Below are 26,932 nucleotides of genomic sequence, written 5' to 3'. Positions count from 1 at the left end.
CTGAACTGTTTATCATTATTATTATGCCTCTCCTCACTTTCTGCTTCACACTCTGCTCTAAAAATTTTTTTTAGGACATCACTCCAACACAAGAAATATGACCTATCAAGCACTGCTATTATTATTCTCTGAGTTTTTGTTTTTACTTCATTACTGAAATAAACAGTACTGTCATCTTCCCAATCACACAAACTTGCGCTTTGGCCTTATTTTCTATTCTTATATCGAATCTATCTATGACTTCACCTCCTCCTCCCCACCCCCACCCCAAAGTTGACTGTGGTAGGCATTATCTTTCAGAATGGTCTTTTAACCATGGCTCCTAATAGTTTCTGCCTGGACTATTTTAACAGCCTTCTACTTTTACTACCTTCAGCTTTCTAGGAGCCAATTAATTTTACACAGCGAAACATAGTTTGAACATATTACTCCCTGCTGGAAGCTCTGCAAGCAAACTTTTGTCTACAAAATGCACTTTAGCCCCAAGCTTAACACCTAAGAAATACTCTATCATTGCTAGAATTGTTAACAATTACTTAGAAATGAAATGCAAGCTCTTAATCATATTGACTAAAGCCTTTTCATAAACTGGACCCACTCAATCTTATAGTTCATATTTCTATCTAAGCAAAACTTGGCAGAAGTTTCTTTGCTTGACCAAACTTTAGTAAAACTTCTGAATATTCTCCTAGGCCCACTTGTGAACTTTCTTGCAAAATGTAGTTTTTCCAAGAACCGTGCTATGTCAGCTTGACCAGAAACCCCCACCATCAGTATCTGACCACCCTCAATACCTGATCAGACTCTCATCCTCCATCATCTGGATACCTCAACCTATCTTGAGCAAGAATCCTGGTAGGTTGGTTTAGCCAGAATCCCCCCTTGTCCCTGATGCTTCCTCTTAGAATCATTTTCCATCCTGTCTCCCACCCTACTCCATGGCTATAAAGTCCCACTTGCTGTTCAAGGAGATCATCAAGAAGATGTGACTGCCCGTTGACCCATGAGCTGGAACCAGGTAATCGGAGGCTCCTCACTTCCTCCCTCGTCCTTAGAATGTGTATTCTGCTTGCCTTCGCTACTCCCAGAAGCTGCTCTAAGGATACACTTGATAAAAACGTAGTGTGGAGGCTACCTGGACTGGATATGTGACTGAACCCAATAAAGATTTATCTATAAACTTGTAAGATTCCAGCTGGTGAGTGAGTGTGGAGATCTACTTGTTTTGAGGCCACCCAAGGCAAGCCTCATATGTAAATTCCCTCACTTATTAAGCTTGCCACCTACAAATCTGAAGGGATTGATCTCTTTGTTCTGTCACTTCTTTCCCATTACAGACAGGGCCGGTTTCAGATTTCAAATAAGGGCTCTGAGGACGTTACAAACCAACACTTGCCCATGATGTATTCAAAGTTAAGGCCCATCTCTCTCCTCCACTATAAAATCCCAATGCAGTGGTCCCTATACTTATCATGATGTTCCTTAATAAAATTGGCCTTACCATCTTTAACAAGAGCCAATAAATATTTTTTAAAACTAGCCAACTGTACAAGTCTTGCTGCCTCCCACCTCAGTGTCTTTAATTATGCACTTTCTCTTCTGGGTATGCCCCATGCTCCCTTTCATCACTTAAAATTTTTTCTATCAACCTATATTCAAAATGTTGTGACTCTGTATATTTTTCATGTAAGCTCTATGCCCAACGTGGGGCTTGAACTCATGGTCCCAGGGTCGAGACTCACATATTCTACCAACTGAGCCAGTACAATATCTTCTGATTCAAACCCTCTAGGTTCATTCTTCAATCAGCTCCTTTTTCAGTATTTAGAAACGTGGCTTTCATTACAGGATAGCATTTTAAAAGGCATGTATGTTTTATGTTTCTAAAAGTTTAATGTCATTTATCTTTTCCAATTGTGGTTAAAAAAACCATAAAATTTATCATTTTAACCATTTTTGAGTGTATAATTCAGTAGTATTAAGTATATTCACATTGTACAATTAACCTCCAGAATTTTTTCATTTTCCCAAACTGAAACTCTACACACATTAAAAAAAAACAAAACAAAAAACAAAACAAAACAAAACAAAACAAAACCCTCTTCTTTTCCCTCTTTCCTAGCCCTTGGCAACCACCATTTTACTTTCTGCTTCTGACTACCTTAGATACTTCATGTTAAGTGGAACCCTACGATATTTTGGCTTTTTTGTGACTGATTTATTTCACTTAACATAATGTTCTCAAAGTTCATCCATATTGTACTGTGTGACAGGATTTCCCCCCCCCTTTTTTTTTTTTTAAGTAAGCTGATGCCCAGCATGGAGCCCAAGGATCTCCTTCCCTTTTAAGATTAATATTTGACTCTATATGTGTAGTTATCCATCCATGCATTCACAGACATTTATATTTTCTACCACTAGGCTATTGTGAATAGAGCTGCTATGAACTTGAGTATGAAAATATTTCTTCAGGATCATCTTTTCTTTTCAATATACCCAGAAGTGAGAATGCTAGACCATATGGCAGCTCTGTTTTTAAGAGGAGCCACCATACTGTTTTCCATAGCAGCTGCACCATTTTACATTTCCAATAGTACATAAGGGTTCTAATTTCTCCACATCCTCACTAACACTTTTCAGTTTTTTGATAGTAGCCATGGAAATAAGTGTGAGGTAGCATCTCATGGTAGCTTTGATTTGCATTTCTCTAATGATTAATGATGCTGAAAATCTTTTCATATGCCTTGGCCATTTGTATATAATCTTTGAAGAAATGTCTATTCAGGTCTTTGCCAATTTTTTAATTGGGTTGTCTTTTTGTTGCTGAGTGGCATTTCTTTATATATTCAGGATATGCCCTTTAGATATAGATATATCACTTCTGAAAATTTTCTCCCATTCTGGTAGGTTGCCTTTTTATGTTTTTGATTGTATCCTTTGATGAATAAGGGTTTTTAAGTTTGACATAGTCCCTCTTGTGTATTTTTGCCTTTGTTACCTGTGCTTTTGTTGTCATATCCAAGAAATCATTGCCAAAACCAATGTCATGAAGCTTTTCTCCCATGTTTTCTTCTACTAGTTTTATGTTTTAGGTATTATATTTAGGTATTCTGTTTTGAGTTATTTCTTATCTAGCTAGCATAAAATAAGATTCCAACTTCCTTCTTTTGTATATGGATATCCAGTTTTCTCAATTCCATTTTTTTGAAGAAACCCGATAGATTGCTCTGGCACTCTGTTGAAGATTTGACCACAGGGTTTATTTCAGGGCTTTCTATTCCTCTCTATTGGTGTACATGTTTGCCTCTACTGTCAGTACCACACTGTTTTAAAGTTGTAATAGGTTTTGAAGTCTTTTTAAAACTTCCTTCTGCCTGAAACACTAAATCCTAACTTGACTAGTACCTACTCATCCTTCAGGCTTCAGATCTTACCTCTGCTGTGAAGTCTTCCCTAACTATTCTCTATTTCCAACACTCATATGTACATCTCCCTTCTGTGAACTCCCACTACACACTATACTTTCTCTGCTACAGAACCTCCTTTGCTTTACTTAATCGAACCCTGACTCCCAAGGGTATTAATCCCTGTGACAGAGTATTCATCCATCAGTTTTAGCTTTCACATCCCCAGCTCCTAGTCAGTCCCAGCTGACTCACAGTAAATAACCAATAACGGTGATATGAATTGAAGACAACAGAATACACTCAGTTGGTAAAAAGAATGAATAAAGTGTATGTACCAATTCAGATAATGCTCCTAAAATATATGAACTAAAAAAGAAAAAAGAAAAAAATCAATGTGCACAACAGTGTTCACAGTATGCTACCATTTATACAAAAAGGGAAAAAATATATAGTCATATTATCTGCATATATATGATACAGCTCTGAAAAAACATGCAATAAATAAATAAATAAATAAATAAATAAATAAATAAATAAAACTGCTTACTTCCAGTTGGCCAGGTGGAAAATGCATAGATAAGGGCCAAGGAAAGGGAATCTTTTCTCCGTATACTTTTTGTATAGTTTTAAAATCATGCACATTATTCCCTCTTTTTGGTATTAAGCTTAATTTTTTAAAAAAGAATAACATCTCCATAGCAAATCAAACAGCAGCTGTGTAACATGTGGCATTCCCTCCTTCATTCATCTTAGAAATAAAGGAAAACCAAAATGAATAAAATCTGCATCTTTAGTATTACATTTGAACCAAGAATCAACCCACCATCCCCCAAAGAAAAACAGAAACTAAGAATTTTGTGGATAAAGTACCTGCTTCATTTAGTAATATAATCAAGTGTTAAGTTAATCTTTAAAAATTCTAAAACCATGAGCTATGTATAAACCGCATACTGATTAAGTATGTACTGCTTACTAGTGACATGAATGCATATTAGCTTTATAAAATGTGGAAGCTAGCTTCCAGGATAGCCTCCAATGATACTGAAACTCCTGATATTCATTCTCTTGTATAGTCACCTGTCCTACACAAAATTACTGCTAGCCTATGTGCTGTTTCTTGGATCACTCATTCTAGCCTTTATGTGTGATAGGGACACTTTAAGGAGCCTTATGCATTGAAACTTAGGCCTCCCTTCAACAGCCAGAAACAACTTGCTAGTATGTGAGCAAACCACGTTAGAAAGGGGTTCTCCAACCTCAATCATACATAAGGATGACTATGGTCCAGGCCAATATCTGCAACCTCACAAAATTTAAGCCAGAAACTCACAGCCAAACTGCTCCCCAATCCCTTCTGAAAGAAACTGAGAGGTATTCATTAAGTCACTACATTTTGAGATACTTTGTCATACAGCCATAGATGTAAATTAAATAATTTTATTTAAACTTTTAAAATTAAATTTTAAAATAAATTAAAAATTTTTATTTAAAACAGCTTTTTTTCTTATTGGAGTTCAATTTGCCAACATACAGCATAACACCCAGTGCTCATCCCATCAAGTGCCCCCCCCTCAGTGCCTGTCACCCAGTCAACCCCACCCCCCACCCACGTCCCTTTCCACCACTCCTTGTTCTTTTCCCAGAGTTAGGAGTCTCTCATGTTCTAAAACAGCTTTTTGAGTATAGTTGACACACAATGTTACATTAGTATCAGGTGATTTGACACCTTTACACATTATGGTATGCTCACCACAAGTGTAGCTAGCTACTGTCTGTCACCATACAATGCTGTTACAATATCATTGACTACATTCCTCATGGTGTGTCTTTTATTCCCCTGATTTATCCACTCGATAATTTGAAGCCTGTATCTCCACTACCCTTCACCCATTTTGCGTATCTCCTCACCCCCTCCCCTTCGACATCCATCAGTTCTCTGTATTTTTATAGGTCTGATCCTGCTTTTTGTCAGCTTCTTTAGACTACTGATATGAGTGAGATCATACTGTATGGCTTTTTTCAGTCTGACCTATTTCACTTAGCACAATACCCTTTAGGTCCATCCATTTTGTTGCAAATGGCACAATCTCATTGTTTTTACGTCTGTAATTTTCTATGGTGTGTCTGTATCACATTTTCCTTAACCATTCATCTGTCAGTGGACACTTAGCTGCTTCCATATCTTGGCTACTGTAAATAATGCTGCAATAAACATAGAGGTACATATATCTTTCAAATTAGTGTTTTCATTTCTTTGGATAAATACCCAGCGGAATTACTGGATCATATGGTACTTCTGTTTTTAACTTTCTGAGAAACCTCCATACTGTTATCCATCCTGGCTATACTAATTTGCATTCCCAACAACAGTACATGGGGGTTCTTTTCTCTCCACATCCTTATCACACTTATTATTTCTTGTCTTTTTCATTTTAGCCATTTTGGCAGGTGTAAAGTGATATCATATTGTGGTTTTGATGTGCATTTCCCTGATGATTAGTGATGCTGAGCATCTTTTCATGTATCTGTTGGCTATCTGTATGTCTTCTTTAGACAATAGTCTACTCAGGTCCTCTGCCCATTTTTTAATTGGATCGTTTGGGGTTTTTTTTGTTGTTGTTTGTGTGTGTGTGTGTGTGTGTTGAGTTGTATAAGTTCTTTATACATTTTGGATATTAACCTCTTATTGGATATAAGCTGAAGGTATTACAATTCCAGATTTCAAGATTTACTACAAAGCTGCTGTGATCAAAACAGTATAGTACACAAAAACAGACATATAGATCAATGGAACAGAATACAGACCCCAGAAATAAACCCACAGTTAAATGGTCAACTACTCTATGACAAAAGGCAAGAATATGCAATGGGGAAAAGTTTCTTCAATAAATGATGCTAGGAAACGGGATGGATATCTGCAAAAGAAAGAAACTGAACTACTACTTTCTAATATCATACACAAAAATAAAATGGATTAAAGACCTAAATGTGATACCTGAAACCATAAAAGTCCTGGAAGAAAACGGAGGTAGTAATTTCTCTGACATTGATCATAGTCAATTGACATTCTCTAGATGTCACAGACATCTAGACAGACATGATCAATCTCATAGACATTGATCTCTGATATATATATATATATATATATATATATATATATATATATATATATATTTAACCAAAACACAGAAACTTTAATTGGGTCATAATAACACCTGTCAAGGACCTGGGCAGTACACTGTTCTTTATAGCACCAATTCCTTCTGAGGGGGGATTTCACAAGCCATCTGGTAAGTGCTCTGGTTATACACCAGACTGGTGCTAGTGATGTCCTAAGCATGGTCACATCAGCGTCAATGTCCAGGTATGCTCAGATTTCCAGGTTAGTGCCCCTTTAACCACCATTCTCTCATATCCCAGGAGGGTCTCTCACAGCCAACAGATTAACTGTCCCCTTTCTCCACCCCCACCAAACCCTGGAAAACCTGGAGTTTTGTTGCTGATCATAGCAACATTTTTCTAGATACGTGGTTTTTGGCAATGGGAAGACAAGCAGTAACTATTGGGATCACATCAAAATAAAAAACTTTTGCACAGTGAAGGAATCAATCAACAAGAAGGCAACCTACTGAATATTTTCTTTTTAAACCACACCCAACTTAAAAGACATAATAACACAGCAGTAATCACATCACATAAAACTAACAGGTAACCTCAAATTAATAGAATCAGGAAGGCTTGGGGTACAATGCTTTGAAGATAGCCTTCCAATAAAATGACAGGTGCCATAAAAATAATCATGTTGCTGGAATCCCTCTTCAGGCTTAAAGGTGGACTCCTAACTTAAGGGTGGTAGTAACATTCATGGAATTGCTGGTATATAAAATGGGAAGTCATTTAAATATTTTTCTTCCCAAGATGACAGACACTAACTTTAAAGCAAATACTATATTCTATTTTTTTTTACAGAGAAAAAATTTTGTCCAGGAAATTTTAAATATGGTCAAGTGTATATGTGTTAAGTGTATATGAAAAGTCACTGTGCAAAGTGTATCACACTGAAGACAAGCAGAAAGCATAACATCAGACTGCAATGACATTTAGGGTGTACAATATACAAAAATTCCAGCTATCTTGAAAATTTGATTGATTATACTAACAAACATTCTAAGGGTTTCAAGTAGCTGATACAGCACACAAAAAGAGCAAATGGAAATGTAAGGTTATTTATCTGTATAACTTAAAGGACTAAGACTGCTGTGTTTTTTATAGTTTCTCCGATTAGTCAGTTGTTACCTTCAAATAATAAAAAGTTTATCTGCACTGCTTCTATCTTGCTTCTTTATTTTACAGTAGAGACACAGGAAAGAAACTACTTATTTGAGTGAAAGGTCTTTTATGAAATAAAGACTATTCATCTGGAGTGCTCTTTTCTTAATTCCAAATTGAGGCTGTATCCCATAACCTTAGATCAACAGCAATCTGACCTCTGGTTGAATAGCAAATTATTGTCTATACTCATAAACCTAGTATTACCATTCAGATAAATTATTTTTTGGAAAAAAGAAACACCAAACTAAATTGTCTATTTACCTGAACTCTTTGTTCATGAACATGAAATAATGGTAATTTAAACATTAAGCTCACAATATTGATATAAGCCTGAAAATAACCACAGCAAGTTGAAATACAGGATATATTTAATAGAACAAGAGTAGGTAATTTATTTTCCTACCTATTCACATTAAACTCTTTCCATGAGAAGAGAATTTTTCACTACCTCAGAAGAAAAAAGGTCAAAAATGTCTTCTGCAGGATGGAAATATTAAAACCTAGATCAAACTTAAAAAGTAATGAAAGAAATAAAGGAATTATTATATTCTCTCTTTTATTTATTTATTTATGATAGTCAGAGAGAGAGAGAGAGAGAGAGAGAGAGAGGCAGAGACATAGGCAGAGGGAGAAGCAGGCTCCATGCACCGGGAACCTGACGTGGGATTTGATCCCGGGTCTCCAGGATCACGCCCTGGGCCAAGGGCAGGCGCCAAACCGCTGCGCCACCCGGGGATCCCTTATTATATTCTCTTAAGTTTATTACCTTATCCATGCTTATAGGAGCTATGGCAGATAGACATATATCATCAACATTTCATCACTCCTGAATCAACAGTCATCACTTTGTCATATAAAAGGTTCCCACTGATTTTTAGATTTCTTTAGCTTCAAAGGTTTATCTTACAACTATGATTTCCTAATAAAACGCTGAATGTTTTATTTGTAAAAGTAACATCAGTAACATTAAAAGCATTTTTTGAAAAAAAAAAAAAAGATACTTAACCTAAATCAATAATGATTAAGCCTTTTTATTGTATTTTTCAAGTTAATTCTAGTACACTTTTTAATTTGCAATTAAGGTTTTATTTTCCAATTCTTTCACAGATAAAATTCTAAGGAATTTTCAGGCCCTGATTAATCCAGCGTCTCCCCAAATTTTGGCCACCAATCAGATGTGAGATGATTTTATGGGGCCCAAGGAGAGGGCTAAGGGACACTGAATCAGTGAGGAACTTATTCCCTCTTCATTCTCTTGCATTTCCTCTGACTGCATCAGAGGTTCTCCTATTGATAGCAGAATGTTATCAACACCTTTGTAATTCTTGTTAATCTCCCTTTTAAACAAAGAACAGCAAGTTTTAGGCTTAGAGTGTTCAATATCCAGTAGTTTCCAGAATTTAACAAGTTTTGTTTGCTTATTTTCAACTTTATGTCTACATTCCGTTGATGGCAAGTGATACCTACTTTTTATTTATGGTGATTATTTCAAGTTTTCTCTAAAAATTATGTTAATAACTACATGGATATAGAGAAATACAAAGAAAATAGGTATACAGAAAATATGCAGATACGACCAAAATTTTGAAGATGATGTAGAAATGATTGACATTTGAGAAATACTTCACTTACCCATTTGGTCAACAAATAAATATAAGTGCCTACTATGAACTATGAGCATACCATTGGTTTAGCCATCAAGGACAGAAAAGAATGATATATGCTGACAGGAAAGTCAGAAGAGAAAAAAATTCAAAATGAGGTAATCAAAAAAGGATTCACAGACAAGGTGGCACTGAAGTTAGGATAACATGATGTAGACATGCCAAGCCTGGGAGAGCACGCATTTAAAGAAAGCAAAAGCATAACAATACAGGCCTGAGTGGTGACATGTTCCAAATCTTGATTATGCTGGTGTATTTATATAATGCACACATAAAATGAATGTACATTATCTGTAATTTTTTCCTTAAATTTGGTACCATGTTTCTGACTTATGCAATGGAAAAATACTGAGGTTTTAGGCTTGGATAGCTTGGGGAGGAGGAGGTAAATAGGCAAATACAATAAAAAGAAATCACCATTTAAAGATGAGGGAACCAAAAGTACCTATTTTTGTATTGCAAAATTTCAATAAAAACTATAAGCCATTACACAAAACTTGCAGCTCTATACTTCTCAACAGTTTCATTTCAGGAAGAAAGCTTACCTCAATTAGGGATTACCTATTAAATGTATTGTTCCCACCACTGTCCCCCTCTAACAAAAGAGCACAATAATAGCACTCACTCCTAACAAAGTAACAAAGAACAGACTAAAGTGGCCACACTGGCTGTTTGCTAGCGACACCTGACAGAATTTAACAAAATAATTTAAGATTGTATTCAACACTTAGATCCTATATGTAAGCAACTCAGAAATGACTGCCTTAGAATTTGTTTTAACCTTGAACTCTTTCCAATGAACTGAACTCTTAAATTTAATTATTATTAAGTACATTTCAAGAGACTTTTATTATGTTTCATAGTTTAAGAACTTAATGACTAAAGAGGGAACTCTTGCATAGTAAAAATAATGCCCTAATCAACAAGTTTTGTTGGAACTTTAAAATGCCATTCTCAATAAAATCAATGACTTAACCACAAAATCAAATCCAAAATGTAAATTATGGTTATAGAAAAAGCATCAAGAGACCAGAAAAAAAATATAGTCTTCTTCAGCCATAAATAAAAGCATTAAAGTTCACTGAAACCTATGTGCATCCTTAATATTTTAATAAGGAAAATACAAGCCTTTTGTTATACCAGTGAATTGCCACTAGATCTTTATGCCCCAGAAAGCTTAAATTGAGAGCTAAAAAGCGTAACGTAGGGAATTTTAGAGCTGAACGGAGACCCAGCTCAAGCACAGGCAGTCTAACTCATGAGAGTTCAATTTACCCTTTTTCCCAGTGGCCATAAGCCTCAGCAACTAGTCAGCTCTGCAATCATGAGGGTAAACAACTGATACATTTACAACCATTCTTTATCCACACAATCATTCTGTTTTTCACTTTCAGTATAGTATTCAGTAAGTCATATGAGATATTCGAAACTTTTATAGTAAAATGACCTTTGACAGATGATTCTGCCCGACGGCTAATGTAAGTAATGTGCACATGTTTAACATTAAGTTAGATATAGTAAATGCCTTTCCAAATTTTGACATTTTAAATTTATGGTGGGGTTATCAGGATATATCCTGGTTACTCTGAGTGGGAGGGGGGACCTGTTTCTCCACCTCGTGTTGGGGAACATGTGCTCAAGAGGCCATCTCCTGATGTTACAATGCTGACCTAACACTCAAGAGCCCAGGCAATCTTGAGAATTAACAAACACTCTGTAAAAAAACAAAAACAAAACAAAAACCACTCTGTGACAGAGAGGACCCCTGCCCCAGTTCTAAGCTCAGCAATAGTACCACTACTTGCCTTCCAGAGTTGGTGGTTTGCTCAACATGCAGTTATTGGTGACATGAGTCAAGTGTCTCATGACCTCAGGGCATCAAAAGAATCACCCGTTGGCTGCTGTGATCCCTCTGTCCCTTCCATCCCTACCTCACCCCTGTCCTACTGTGTTATATCCGTCTTTTTGTTTCCATTCATCTATCGTTATTAAAGTTGTGTACTTCTGCAAAAATATACACACACACACATATATATGTATATATATGTATCCTGATATATAACCCCATCATAAATTGAGGAAGATCTGGACAGTAATTTCCAGACTGGTGTCCTACGTAATTGTATTCTAGATGTTAACAAGTTGGCCATGAGAATATAGGCTTTCTGGCTAGGTAGGGCATGATTTAACCCAATGTGCTCCTAAATTATTTGTCATGGAACACTGCTGGGGCAGTAAGGCTGTTACTGGATTGAGAAGTGTTCAGGTGAAACACTGGTTTGGAAAATTCTGATCTCATGAAATTCCTTTAAACAGATGACTAGAGACTTTGGAGCACATCTGGTCAGCTGGAGGACAAAGAATGTGAACAAAATCTCTCATTCCCAGGCCGGGGCTCTTTCTACTACCTTAACAACAAAGTAAGACTCTCTAAACTGTATATATAGTCAGACGTTGAATTCACACCTAACACTTTGGTTATGGTGTCACATTTTCTGGTCTGTGTATTAACTCAGGTATTTTTTAATTCTTCCTTCAAGACCAGGGTTCTTAACAATTAGAATCACCTAGAGATTTACAACTGTTTAGTGGTGCAGAGGAATTTCTTCAGAGGGGCGGCTTACTCCCTGAAATAAAGCATTTGTCCTGAAACTGGTTTTAATTTACCCTCGTGGCCACTTCTGTCGGCTCAACTCAATCACTGTGTTTCCCAGACGGTGAATTTCTTGGCGTACGACGTCGACATACACTATCCATTGACAACATACGAGGTCTGTCTGCGTAGAAGAAAGCCAGGAACACCGAAAATTGAGAAATTTATGTCTTTCCGCAGCTCTGGGCTTGTCAGGCAAGCGCTTAGTTTCCTTATTTTCTTTCGTAATTCACAAAAAAAAACCAAAAAAAACAAAACAAAAAAAAAACCACACACACACACACGCAAAAAAAAAAAAAACAAAAAAAAAAAACCCCACCTGTTTTGATTGCTCTAACTACACTCTCCAAAGCAGATGATCGCAAAATCTATTTCCCAAACTCCGCAGAACTAGAAGACAGCGTAAGAGACACAATCCTTTCCGTTTTTAAAGCAGCGGTATACCCCCCCACCCCCCCACCCTCCCCAGGGGCGGGGAGAAGAATGCGAGGGACCGAACTAGTAACTATTGTTGTGCTGCAACTTTAAAGGGCTGGAGAATCAAAGGTGGTCCCGGCCAACAACTTCCGCAGGACTAACCTGACTTCCTCTAATAAACTTGCGCGCTCCCTCCCAATCCCCCAACGCGGACCATTAACCAAGGCCGGCACTCGCGTCTCCTCCATCCCAGGAGAGCCCGGCGGCGAGCGAGACCGCACGAACCCCGATTCCACCAACAAAGGGGTTACTCCGCGCGCCGCGCCCGCACAGGTGCGACCTCCACCCCAACCTTGCGCGCCGCGGGGCCCCAGCGCAGAGGGCTCCGGAGCGGCCGCCCGTGCCTGGGCCGCCCCCGAGCCCCCGCCCCGCCCGGCCCCCGCCCCGGCCCCGGCCCCGGCCCCGGCCCCGGCCCCGGCCCCGGCCCCGGCCCGCCGAGCCCCGCGCGGCGCCCGCCTCTCCGGAAACCCGAGGGCGGCCAGCCGGGTTTCAGGATCCAGGCGGGGCCAGGGCGGCAACACCCCCGACGCCGCAGCAGCCTGCCCCGCGGGGCGTCCCCGTGGCTCCGCAACCAGCCTGGCCGCGGACGCAGCTCAGGACCCGCAGTGGCCTCGCGACCGCGCGGGGGGCGGGGACGCTGTTACCTGCCGTGGGCTCGGCCGCTCCCCGCCGGCGCCGCTCTCCTGGCAACCGCGGCAGCGACGCGGAGGCCGGGAGCCGAAGGGCCTAGTGACAGCTCCCAGCGTGCACTGCGCCCGCGCCCACGCCGGCGTCGACGTCGACGGCCCCGGGTCTCCGCCCCCCGGTCGGCGCCTCGCCTCCAGGCGCTGGCTGTCGCCACAGCGCCCTCAAGCGCACGGCGGGGGAAGCCGCCCGAGGCCACCGACTGAGGGGGGTGGGCCTCCAAACGGAAGAGCCGGGGTTTTCGACTCGCAGGGCCAGCCACGTCTTGATGGAGAGTTGCAAAGAATGCTAGGAATTGAGAACAGCTTTTCTCTTTTTTAAATATTTCATTTTTATTTATTCATGAGAGACACAGGCAGAGGGAGAAGCAGGCCCCACGCAGGGAGCCCGACGTGGGACTCGATCCCGGGTCCCCAGGATCAGGCCCGGCGCTAAGCCCCTGAGCCACCAGGGCTGCCCGAGAACAGCTTTTATCTATTATTTAAACAATCCTTTCAGTGTTAAACGATTCCTCGATATTTCATATGAGGACCTTGAGGCTCAGAGAAATTGGAACACTGAAGTTAGGAGATACATAGTTACCAGATTTGGAAACATTTTAACTTTATGTTCTCTTTAAATCATGTAGTTGCAGCAGGGAGGATTGCACTGTTTTTGCCTAAACTGTAGGGTCAAAGAAACAAAAAGGTTTGTTGTTGTTGTTGTTGTTGTTGTTGTTGTTTTTACGAATGTGTGACTGTACAATAAAGCAATCTTTAAAAATAATCAGACATCAAGTATGAAGAGCATGCTGCGCTAAGACTGTTAAAGATTTCAATACAATGTGGCAGCATTTAAGATTTAATAGGCCTGAGAACTAAAGGTGGAAGAGGTTAGGAGTTGAAACCATCACCCATGATCACCGTTATTTGAGGTAGGAAGGTAGTAGTAAACTTGACTCTCTTCATTGTGTTGCTACCTCCAACCATGATGTTGAATCATTGCGGTGGATACAGGAATTTGTGAAGCACCATAATAAACTTAAAAACCGCAAATACTGGTGATCCCTGGGTGGCGCAGCGGTTTGGCGCCTGCCTTTGGCCCAGGGCGCGATCCTGGAGACCCGGGATCGAATCCCACGTCGGGCTCCCGGTGCATGGAGCCTGCTTCTCCCTCTGCCTGTGTCTCTGCCTCTCTCTCTGTGACTATCATAAATAAATAAATAAATAAAAAATTAAAAACTGCAAATACTGACCTTAGAAGATGTCTTAAAATAGGATCTCTAGGGAAGTGAATTTATTATTTGGAAAATCTTCGAATTAAGAAGCTATCAATGGACATGATTTTCTGAATACAAGCCATCATTGTTTGTTTTTAAAACCTAACGGCCTCTTGGTTTTTGTTTAAGGTTTCACTTATAAGTGATCTCTACACCCAATTTGGTCGGGGTCACCTCAAGCCTCCAATGCTCCCCCTACCAAGCCAGCCAGGTGCCCCCAGCCTCTTGTTTTTAAAGAATCCTTACTATAAGTTTACCACCCTGCCTTACATTTTAATATTTCCCCATTTTTAAGCATTTCCCTCTATCTTAAGTATGGAGAGTTGGAAAGAATGCTAGGAGTTGAGAACAGCTTTTTTTTTTTTTTTTTTTTTAAGATTTTATTTTTATTCATGAGAGACACAGGCAGAGGGAGAAGCAGGCCTTACAGCAGAGGTAAAACTTTCCAAAATTATCTTCTAGCAGTAATAAGACTAGGACTCCTGTGAATCAGTGTCGACCTCTACAAAACGTGGAGAGCGGAAATGTACCTGTGGAATCATTCTCATTTTCCTTTTCTCAAAGATGATAGGAAAGGCTAATCCTGTGATTCACGATATTGGACTTAACTACATGCTCTTCTTTATTGATAACAAAACCTCTTACATTTTTGCACCCGTTTCGGTCTTAGAGCCATTGCGTCTGAACCCAGAAGCAATGCCAAGTCAATCCTGGACGTTCGTTGCCTCAGAGGAGAACTACCAAGGGACTGACCACAGTTCATACAGAAGATGCTGCCGTTTATTAGGAAACGAAACAAGATTGTGTTTTGGGGTGGAGAAATCGGCTCTCGAGCCTCCTGGGAGGTCAGCGCCCGCCTGCATCTCCTGCATCCTTCATCCCCCGCTCTTGCAGCCTCATTCCCACCCACGCTAGTCAAAGGGGTGTACTCGGCTCAGATTTTTAAGGTCGGATCCTGGGAGAGCAGCGCATCGGGCCCCGCCCACAAGACGAAGAGCGGGAGGGCAGTTGGGCTCTCCCTGCCCACCTTTGTCAGCCCTCGGACCCAGGCCAGCATCCGGAAACGCTCACGCCCCCAGGTGGAGTCCCGGCGGCTGCGCGTTCTCCGCCCGGCAGGTGGCGCTGTGGGCTGGCGGGCTGTGTCGGCGCAGGGATCCGGGCGGGAGGCCCGCGGGAGGCCCGCCCCGCCCCGCCTCGCCGCCGCCGCCGCCGCCGCCGCCGCCGCTGCACGTGCCGCCGCTCCGGCCGCGGTGGCCGCTCGTCCCCAGCGCCTGCGGCTGGGCGCCCGCCATGGGGGCGGCTGCGGCGGGGACGCGCGTGTTCCTGGAGGTGCGGAGACGGCTGCAGAGCGCGCTGCTCGTCCTCGGGTAAGGCCGGCGCTGGGCGCGTGGGCCCCGAGGCACGGGGCGTTAGCCGGGGTCGCTGCTGGTCCTGGAGCCTCCGCCTCCCTCGGAGGGACGAGCTGTGACTTTCTTCCCAGTTGCTTAGAGCCTGTCATTTGCTCAGAGTGGAGCTTCTCCTCCCGCACCCTCGTGCTTTTATTCCCTCCTCGACTGGCAATCTCGGCATCACCTGGGAGGTTTCGTTTTGTTTTCTTTTTAAGAAATGCAGGTCTCAGCCCCACACCAGACCCGCTGACTCAGAACTTCTCTTTTAACACGCCTCCCAGGACTCAGAATACACCAAAGTTTGAGGAGCACTGATGTAACATTAACAGTGCCCGGCTTTTCCAAAAAAAAAACAAAAACAAACAAACAAAAAGCCTTGCCTGCTTCTTCCTGGGCTTCTCATCAGAGGGTTAAGTTCCACTGTGAGCTTCCTATTTTGTACATAAACTCGGTTAGGTTGTTCCCCCTCCCCCCCCCATCCACGCTGTTTTCTGCAGAAAAACTGACACATTCACTGAACGACTGACCAAGCTTGCAGGCTTCTTATTGGAGCTCGTTGTGGTATTCGTATTCCGCGTTCCAATGAGAAGTCAACAAACGTTTAACTTGTTACTACGAGAAGTTTTTAGGAGAGGGGCACCTGGGTGGTTCCGTGGTGGTGCATCTGCCCTTTTTTTTTTTTTTTAAGATTTTATTTTATTTATTCATGAGAAGCAAGCACAGAGAAAGAGGCAGAGACACAGGCAGAGGGAGAAGCAGGCTCCATGCAGGGAGCCCGACGTGGGACTCGATCCCGGGTCTCTAGGATCACGCTCTGGGCTGAAGGCGGCGCTATACGCTGAGCCACCCGGGCTGCCCTGTGCATCTGCCTTTGGCTCAGGTCACGATCCCGGGGTCCTGGGATCGAGGCCCGCTTCAGGTTCACTGCAGGAAGCCTGCTTCTCCCCTTGCCTGTGTCTCTGCCTCTTTCTCTGTGCTTGCTTCTCATGAATAAATAAGAAAAAAAAAAAACTTTTAGGAGAAATGTTCTCTTGTTTGTGGCCCCCTTTAATTATTCCCTTGTGACTGCCATTTCAAATAGAGTAAATTAGATATTCAAATCCTGAAGTTTTTACTACACGGAGCCACTCCGAGGTAGATTGATGTTTATCTTTCTTTTCCTTAAATCGGACAAGTATAGATCTGGCAGTTTGGGATTTGGCATGAGAACTGATTTCAAATTCTAGCTTCTTCACCAGAGTAGCATCGTTTCGTCTGAACTTTATCAATTGTAAAATCGGGGATGATACTTGATAGTTTTTTCTTTTTTTTTTTTTTTCTCTGTGTCTCCCTCTCCTTCTCAAATCATACATTGAGATAAGTATCTACAATTCCAGTCCACCTTGCAGGGTTATCCACCACCCCAAACTTACACAAAACAAAAACAAGACAAAGTTCCCACCTCCTCTTATCAAGGGGCCCCTTCACAGTTTTCCCTAGATTACTCTCCCTTGTTTAAGCAAGTGAAGAAATCTGACTGGTTTGTTCCCAATGGTCTTTGGCTGCTGAACTTTATCACCAACTTGCCTCTCCTAAAAGCCAAAGCGGCCACTCTTCTGATTTCATTCAACAAAGATTAGTTTTGCCATTTCATGAACTATATATAAATGGATTCATAGAGTAGATACTTTTTAAATTCTGGCTGCTTTCCTTCAAAACTGCTTCTGAGATTCCTGTTTGATCTGTGTCATTGCACATGTCAGTAGTCCATTTTTTTTTATCACTGAGTAGTTTTCTACTGTATGAATATACAATCCATCCATCCATTCTGTTGCTGGATATTTTGTTGGTTTCTAGAACTTGATTATTAGGAATAAAGTTGCTATAGCATTGTCATATAAGTCTTTTGGTAGACATACATTTTCATTTCTTTTAATTACCTAATTCTATAAAGGTACAAAGCCTCATTGTCGTTTTAATTTGCATTTCCTGGATTAATAATGTTAAGTACCTTTTCATTTGCTTTTTGGTCATTCATACATGTTCCTTTGGAAGGTGTCTTCTAATTTTATGTGTGTGTGTGTGTCTTCTAATTTTTTGTCATTATAAAAAATCAAGCTGTTTGTTGTATTGTTGAATTTACAGAGTTCTTTATAGATTCTGGAAATAAGACCTTTCTTATTTATGCCTTGTGAATTTGTGAACGCTTGCTCCCAATCAGAAATTTGCCTTTTCATTTTCTTAATAGTGTCTTTTCAAGAACAGAAAATTTTAATTGTAATGAACTTCAGTTTATTGCATTTTTTTCTTTAATGGTTAGTGTTGTTTGCTTCTTAAGAAATCTTTGCTTATCTTGAGGTTGTTTTTTCCTATGTTTATTTTCTAGGAGTTACATAGTTTTAGCTTTTATATTTAGATGAAATTCATTTTCTGTGTTTGGAGTGAGATAGGAGTTAAATTTTATTTTATTTTTTCTGTAAGAATATCCACTAGTTCCATCACCATTAGTTTAAAAGAGTGCCGTTTCTTCCATTGAAATACACAGTATCTTTGTCAGAAAACATTTTTGACAGTACTGTTTGGCCTCACATATCTCTTTCTGTCTTCTTAGTGTTAATGTTTGCCTTTACATATAAATTTTTAAAAGCATATACTGGGTGGAGTTTTTCAGAATACATTCTGATAATCTGCATTTTAATTAAAAATTTTAGTCTGTTTCCAGTTAATGTAAATGATATGATTGAGTTTTATTCTTGTTCCTAATCTTGAAATGTTTCTAGCATTTTATCACTAGGTATGATGAAATTGACTTGGTGAATCTGTGTGGTAGATTGCGTGGTCCCTTTCTATTCTTAGTTTACTATGGGTTTTAATCATGAATAGATACTTTATTTTCTGTAATGATTTGTGCATGTATTGTGATGGTCATATTTTTTTCCCTTTCATATTTATATCCGTGAATTGCATTAGAAAAATCCGTTTATGTTAAGCTATTTTAGTATTCCTGGGATAAACCTTAGCCATTCATTGAGTCCACAGATGTTTACTAAGGTCCTATTCTAGTGCCAAAAACTCAGATTCTTTTTTTTAAATATATTTTTTAAATATTTTATTTATTTACTTGAGAGAATGAGCGAGAGAGAGAGAGAGAGAGAGAGAGAGAGAAACCACGGGCAGAGGGAGGGAGAGGGAGAAGCAGGCTACCCTACAGGGAGCCCAATGTAGGGCTCAATCCCAGGACCCTGGGGTCATGACCTGAGCCTAAGGCAAATGCTTAACCCACTGAGCTATCCAGGCGCCCCCAAAAACTCAGATTCTAAGTGCTGGGTATCCAGCTATGAACGACGACAGCAACAAAGATGAAAATTCTTGGCTGTCGTTTAGCTTATAGTATAATGGTGGCAGTGGGTGATAAGTGAGCAGAAATTGTACAAAATAAATAAAATATAAATTTTTTTTTTAAGATTTTCTTCTTGAGAGAGACAGAAAGGCAGAGACATAAGGCAGAGGGAGAAGCAGGCTCCCCACAGGGAGCCTGATGTGGAACTTGATCCCTGGACCCCCGAGACCATGACCTGAGCCAAAGGCAGACACTCAACAACTGAGCCACCCAGGTGCCCAAAATATATATGAATTTGAACGAAAATAAATACATAGAAAAATAAAACAAAAAGGGATAGGGAGAGAAAATTACAACCTCTTATTCCAAATGAGAAAGCAACACTTGAGTAATAAACTTAAAGGGGAAAGGTTTGGAACTATATAATACCTGGTGAAAGACTGTTTCCCTCTGAGAAAACAGCAAGCATGAAGGGGTGCCAAAATCAGAGAGATGTGGGTGGCCTGGTGGAGCACATAGTCTTACAGGTGTATGTTAGTAAATGTTTAACAACCTGCTTTCCAAGAAAACCAATAAAACTAACAAAAAAATCTTCCTGATTTGCAACATTTACTGATTCCTGTGATGTAGATACTTTCACTATGGATGATGTCAAGCTACCAAAGTGATGTCAACTAGTTTGCAAAATGCCTGGAATTTTAACAGCTGCCTCCAGTATATCACTGGGTCTTATGGGCCATCAAAAGAATTTTAGCTTGTACTCAGAGTGAGATAGGAAGTCATTGGATAATTTCAAGCAGGGTGTGCACAATGAAGAAAGCCACAAGTATATAAAAGGTGTGGACAGTTAGGGTCTCAAAAATCTTTGTTTTTGGACAGTCTCAAACTTGAGAGTAAGTTAATGTTACTCCTGAATACATTACTGTGTATTTCCTACAAATAGGAACATTCCTCTACATACCAACATGCAACCTTCAAAACCAGGAAACACGTTACTACCATCTTATACTCAGACCTCTCTCAAATTTTGCCGCTGATCTACATAATACCCATAATGGCAAAAGAACTCAGTTCAGAATCATGCCTTATATGTCGTTGTTGTGTTTCCTTAGTGTCTTAAAATTGGAAGAGTTCCTCAGTTTTCCTTGGCCTTCATAATCTTGACACTTTTTAAGATTACAGCCTAATTATTGTGTGGAATATCTTTCCATTTGGGTTTGTCTCATGTTGCCTCAGGATTAGGTTCAGGTTGTACATCTTTGGCAAGCATATCACAGAAGTGATGCTGTGTTCTCCTATCAAGTATCACAGGATTTTGGCTTATTTCATTAAAGTATATGTTAACTTTGAGCATGTAGGTAAGATGATGTCTGCTTTCTCCACCATAAAGTGTTGTTTTGTTTTGTTTTTTGCTTAGTTTTTTTGGTTTTGATATTTTTATTTAGGAAAAGATTGATTCTGAAGCTATAATGGTTCAATCTAAAGCATCCCTTTTTTTAAGATTTTATTTTTATTTATTTGAGAGAAAGAGCAGGAGAGGGAGGTGGAACAGAGAGGGAGAAGCTGACTCCCCACTGAGCAGGGAGCCTGACTCGGGGCTCAGTCCCAGGACCCTGGGATCATGACCTGAGCCAAAGGCAGATCCTTAACCGACTGAGCCATCCAAGTGCCCCAAACGATCCCTTTTTCAATAGTGGAGTCCATTTATGCAAAAATATTTTTCCTTTTTTCAAGAAACAAATTGAACAGTATTTTAATAATAAGGAAATACGAACATATACTTTAGCCAGTTTGCACTATCATAAAAGAAAAAGGATGTTTTTCTCTTCTCCTCTCCCAACCATTCAAGAAAGAAGAATACTGCAAACTTCAAGAATCCCACTGACTATCATCAGAGTAACTACAGAACAAGGGCAGCACAGGCTAAAACTATCTCTGTATTCCAGAAGGCAGAAACTGGGCACTCTGGCTTTACAAGTAAAAGCACAGGCAGGCAAAAGCTCACAGTAAATGCACAGCATAATGGGGTCCTAGGTGAAGTCGTCTGACTGGGTTAGTACTTTTACAGGGAAGAAAAAAGGCAAATCTGAGGTGGAGTTAAAAAAACACAAAAAATTTTTGTCACATGTATAGGAATCTCAAACCTCTTGTATTCCCCTGCTCATGGGTAGTTTTGATATATACTGTAAAGAGCTTCAATATTTAGGAAGAATACTGCAAGGTGACAAAATGAGAGTTCTTCATACTTCTGATATCTCAGATTTGCTCAGTGAAATAGCCAGTTCCAACTCTTCCTACTCTTACTGATTCAGTCGGGCAAGACACTGTATAATCAATAAGTATTAATTGGAGATGCCTTTTGAGACTATGTATAAATGCTCAATGTTCCTTATCAGACTTTTTTTTTTAATTCATTCATTTACATCAGTATGGACCCAAGATCATCATCTATTCATTGGGTTTACTTTTTTTGCTCACATTTATACCAGATGTGGCCAGGGGGAGTCCCTTCAAGATGATTTTAATATGTTTCTATTATTCTTTTGTAATGTGGTCTTTTTAAATATGTTCCTATTATTCTTTAATTTTTTTCTTTGTTTGCACAGCAACATGTTCCAGTCTCATCTCATTCTTTTCCTGTTCCATCCTTGGATGTAGTTATTTTTTCAAGGAACATCATTTTGTGTATGTCCATTTGTTTTAAAGTGGAAAATCACTAGGTTGCCTGGATGGCAGATTTGATTGAGCATCCAACTCTTGATTTCAGCTCAGGTCATGATGTCAGAGTCATGAGATTGGGTCCCACGTCGGACTCAGGCTCAATGCATGGTCTGCTTGAGATTCTTTCCCTCTGCCCCTCCCCCCACTTGTAGCATACTTTCTCTCTCTCAGATAAATAAACCTTAAAAAATTTTTTTAAGAATAAAACTGGAAAATGACCTTTAGAAACCAGAATCTGAGCATAAAGTATCCTCGTTACTATTGACCTGTCACTTTTTCCAGGCCCTAGTAGACAAAACTAGAGTGTGTATGTGGCATATGCATAATGTTTGTGTATGAATGTATGCATGTGTATGTGTGTAGATGTATATTATACATCTACACACATACACATATACACATCTGTATTACTGTATCTCTTTATATACATTGAAAACCATGACTTCACACAGGTATTTTCAGTTCTAGTCTATTACCATAGGATCCATTCTGATTTTTTCCCTTTCCCACTTTATAACTCTGTTCTCCCACAGTGAGAATCCTGGCATTCATTATTCTCATGACATACATTTATTTGGTCAGTTCCCATCTATGTAATTAATCTTATGCTGGCATCCTTTGCTTCTTCCCCTACCTCCCCTCAGTGTTGACACCTTCCTCATCTGTTTGGATTCTGTTACGGAATGCATTTTTGTGTTTCCTCAAAATTTCATATGCTGAAGCCCTAATCCCCAATATGATGGTATTAGGAGGTGGAACCTTTGGGAGATAATTAGATTTAGATGAGGTCTTGAGTGTGGAGCCACCATGATGGGATTAGTGCCCTTATAGAGGAAATAACAAAGCTGCTTCTCTTTGCCACCATAATGGGATTAGTGCCCTTATAAAAGGAAATACCAAAGCTGCTTCTCTTTGCCATGTGAAGTTACAATGAGGAAGTGGCCATCTGCCAACCAGGTAGAGGGCTTTCAACAAGGACCAAATCTCTAGGTACCTTGAACTTTTACTTCTCAGCCATCAGAACTGTAAGAAATGTATGTTAAGCCACCTAGTCTCTGGTGTTTTGTTATAGCAGCCTGAGCGGTCTAGGGCAGGCTTGGAAACCCTATACTGAGTTGCCCACCCCCGCACCCCCACTTAGGTTTCTCTTCCTTCCTCTTGGTATCTGACATCCCTGTAGGGTGGCTGTCCTGGTGGATGCCCTCCTTCCTCACTCTTCTGGGTTTTCCACATCTCCAGGCCGCTGTGGTTTTCCCACACTTGCATTGATGCCTAATCTTACTCCACTCAAATTGGCTGAATTTTTCATGAAGGGGAAGAAGAGTGGTAAGCCAGAGATAGGGTGGGGTGAGGCGTAGAAATGTAGTGATGTCCCTTAAGGTACTTCTAGTGCCAGTGGCACAATCCAGTTTGAAAATCTCTGAGCAGCAAAATGGACAAATTATTTATCTTTAGAGCAGTGTTAAGCAAACTATGTCCCATGCGCAAATTTAACCTGTTCCTTGTTTTGGTACAACTTATGAGAATGGATTTTACATTATTTAAAGCATTGTTAAAAATAAAATACATAGTATAATATGCAACAGACCATAAATGGCCTGCAAAACCTGAAATATATACCATTTGGTCCTTCTGACCTCTGCTTTAGAGGACTATTATTTCTTAAATATCAGTTCTTAAAACTATTGACTCTGAGTGCCTGGGTGGCTCAGTCCATTAAGCATCTTACTCTTAATTTCAGCTCAGGTCATGGTCTCAGGATCTTGAGATCAAGCCCCATATTGAGCTTCACACTGAACATAGAGCCTGCTTAGGATTCTGTTTCTCTCTCCCTCTGCCCCTTCCCCCACTCATGCTCTCTTGCGCGCGCACAATCTCTCTCTAAAAAAAAAGAACTAGACTTTTGACTCAAGAGTTTAAGGATATATTCCTTGGAAAAGACTCAGGTTCTTGCCAATTAAGTACAAGTCCATATGCTTTGAAAAAGAACTAACCAGAAAATAGTCTTAGGATCTTCTAAAGCAAATTAAGAGGCCTAATCAAGATTGACAGCTGAACACATGGTATGATCTCTGTACTTAGATAATACTCAAGTAGATGGCCTGACTTTTGTACGTAGGTGATGTGGAGTTAATGGCCTGCCCCTGCTGTCTACACTTAAAAGGCAGAGTGCTTGGCACCTCTGTTAGAATTCTAGGCATATTCTAGCTTCATATGAGGATCATTTCTATAGGTCTATATCTGCTGTTGTACTTTTCAGTGCCTGGTGGGCAGGGAATGGACTGTGTTTTATTCTCGATTGCCTTTACCAAGTGATTTTTATTTGTAGTAAATTGGACTAGTCGGTTCTTTTATATCTGGTATTCATACATCACTAGATTGTTTTATTTTATTTTATTATTATTATCATTATTTTAAATTTAATTTATTTATTCATAAGAGACAGAGAGAGAGAGAGAGGCAGAGACACAGGAAGAGAGAGAAGCAGTTTCCATGCAGGGAGCCCAATGTGGGACTCGATCCCGGGTCTCCAGGACCACAGCCTGGGCCGAAGGTGGCGCTAAACCACTGAGCCACTCGGGCTGCCCGATTTTTTTCAATTTTTAAAATTGAAAAAAAAAATAATTGTTAAAATTGACAAGAAATTTCTTTCTCTTGTATCTTTTGTTTCATGTAATCCTGGTATCCTTATCAAAATCCTGTATATCAAATGACAGTACTTTATTGTAAGTAAAATGCAGCATCGTTGTAATGCTAGTCTCAGAAGCAAGAATATTTCACTCACTCATCATTCATTGTTCAAATAACAATGCTTGACCTGTGATAGTCACTGTAGCCCTCCATGTGTTTCCATAGTACTCTATGTTTATCATGAATAAGTACAATGTTGTTGTTGTTTTTGACACCCAAATCTCTTTTAGAGGGGATAGGGCACTAGGGGTGGGCCCAGGGCCTCCCACTGCACTGCTTATTCATTGCCACTGCTTCCTGAGTCCTGTGGCTTCATGATGGCTCAGGAAGGCTAGAGAAGGGCTCCATGTGCAGGGCCTTGAACCATTCATCTGGTGGAAAGGGAGTAGAGAGAGCTTCTCAGAGGCCCAGGCCCACAGTGTCCAGGGCCTGTGGCCATACCATCCAACTGGTGAAGCCACACTATCCCAGTGTCTTGCCATCATAAAGAAGCTGGTCATCCTTGTACAACTGCTGCTCATCAGGTGGCCACTTGAGGATGCCCTCAAGGATATGCTTCAGCTTGAACATGGTGCTCTACTCCTTGGTGTCTGTGAAGATGGCAGTCCTATGATTTTGGATCATGAAGAACCTGTCCCAGGGGTGCTGGGCTGCCCATTCCCTGCCAGTGTGGCCTGCTGCTGCCAGTCCTATCCCTGCCAGTGCATGGTTGTTTTTATAATACTCCCTTAATCATTCCTGTTTACTTGCCCATGCCCTACTTGGGATGAGGGGCAGAGAAGATACCTTGTTAATGGTAGTCCCAGTACCTGGCACATTACAGAACTTTAAAAAGCTGTATTGAGTGAATGAGAGAGAGAGAGAATGAATGTACAAACCACGCTAGGATCAAGAGATGCAAAGACAGATATGCCACTATCTTATGCTGCCTTGTGTCCTCTCACCAAAATATTTTGGAGAACAGGGGATCCCTGGGAGAACAAATGCATGATGTACAACAGGTCAGCATTGGATTGTGCTGCTTTGAAGAACCTTGTGGGGAAACTTGTGGGAGAAAATAGGGGGCGTTAGGAAATGAGAGGGGTCTATGTGAGCAGAATGACTCTGAGAGCAACCCCAGGTAGGTCCAGGTTGGAGTAGCTGCAGGATGCGTTAGGATAGAGAACTGGGAAAAATAAAAATAAAAAAATAAAAAAAGGATAGAGAACTGAGGCTCAAAATCATTATTAGCAACGAGGGAAACACGCACATTTAAATTACCATTAAAAAAGGCAAGAATAAAAATATGTTCTAGAACTTTCATGTTACAGTGCCAGGGAAAAGTACTCTCTGCCCTGATCTAAATTTAGTATAGGATGATTTCCTTTATGGTTCATTCACTGTTTTTTTAGGACAGTAACTTTAGAACATTTATTGAAGAGGAACAGTGAGGTCCTTGGCCTTTTTTCTCTGTTTTATCACTTTGTTTCCATCAAGGAGAAGTAATTTTTTATGTTTTGTTTTTAATTACCAGGGAGCCTAAAGAAGGAGGTATGTCCATGGATATTTCTATAACGCCATGCTCACTCCAGGTGAAGACCCCAGAAGGCTGCACAGAGCTCCAGCTTCCAGCAGAGGTCAGGCTTGTGCCATCCTCCTGTGGTGGGCTGCGGTATGTCCCTGGAGATGGACTGCACCTGCGTCTGCAGGTGCGAGCAGAATCCAATGCCAGTGAGTGATCCCAGCCTCCTGTTTCGTTCCTGCATTTAGTTTTCCGTTGTAAATCAAAGATGATTTTTCTTTTGAAAAGTTGACCTTTTCCCAGGTGAAAAATCTGTTTAGCAGAAGCATGGAAAGAGCTGGTCAAAAGGTTCTTTGTCAGCTGTGCCAGAGTTATTAGCTGTGCAGTTGAGCATGCCACTTAACCTTTCTGAAGCTTTGTTCCATGATTGGGGGGAGGGTGTGGTTAATGTGCTTTTTTTTCCTAATATATTTTAATTTTTAGAGCAGTTTTAGGTTCAGCAAAATTAGCTGAAGGTCCAGAGTTTTCCCATATAACCCTTGCTTTGTTTCTTTAATTTTAAAATTACATAGCTTCCTGAGTTGATAGGAAGATAAAATCAGATGGCAGTTGTGCGTGACCTGGTGGATTTTAAAGCATTGCATAGAAACTCATCCATTCAACAAACTTTGCCTTACATTGTGAGCTAGGCTTTGATCTAAGTGCTAGGGATACAGAAATGAACACGCTAGGAAAGCCTCTGCCTTTAAGGAGCTTACATTCTCATGGGTGGAAACATAATGAACAAATAAGTTATTTGGATACAGAGAAAAGTCAAAGTAGAGCAGAATAATGGGA

At 40.4% G+C, this 26,932-nt stretch overlaps 2 protein-coding genes and 1 pseudogene across 19 annotated transcripts in view; 1 reads left to right on the top strand and 2 right to left on the bottom strand.

Moving 5' to 3' along the window:
* DOP1A (DOP1 leucine zipper like protein A) overlaps positions 1-13,322 on the bottom strand; it is a 110,871-nt gene extending 97,549 nt beyond the window's left edge. For 4 of the 13 annotated variants that reach the window (XM_072736211.1, XM_072736226.1, XM_072736164.1 and 1 more), the window contains exon 1: positions 13,178-13,313. The gene's annotated coding sequence lies outside the window, so the exon portion shown is untranslated. Of the gene's footprint in view, positions 1-12,070; positions 12,320-13,177 lie in introns of those variants that run through there. The other 9 variants (XM_072736215.1, XM_072736176.1, XM_072736203.1 and 6 more) reach the window with 4 other exon arrangements.
* Positions 13,323-15,652: 2,330 nt separating this feature from the next.
* Positions 15,653-26,932, top strand: part of UBE3D (ubiquitin protein ligase E3D) — a 148,002-nt gene continuing 136,722 nt past the window's right edge. For 4 of the 6 annotated variants that reach the window (XM_026007418.2, XM_072736132.1, XM_072736143.1 and 1 more), the window contains exons 1-2: positions 15,653-15,842; positions 26,108-26,304. In XM_026007418.2, coding sequence (XP_025863203.2) covers positions 15,766-15,842; positions 26,108-26,304 — 274 coding nt within the window. In that variant the 5' untranslated portion in view covers positions 15,653-15,765. The remainder of the gene's footprint in view (positions 15,843-26,107; positions 26,305-26,932) is intronic. The other 2 variants (XM_072736160.1, XM_072736139.1) reach the window with 1 other exon arrangement.
* LOC112926426 (elongin-B pseudogene) lies at positions 24,821-25,218 on the bottom strand (annotated as a pseudogene).

Source organism: Vulpes vulpes, chromosome 1 (assembly GCF_048418805.1).
Source record: "Vulpes vulpes isolate BD-2025 chromosome 1, VulVul3, whole genome shotgun sequence".
NCBI lineage: Eukaryota > Metazoa > Chordata > Mammalia > Carnivora > Canidae > Vulpes > Vulpes vulpes.
This window is presented reverse-complemented; position numbering and strand designations above follow the sequence as displayed.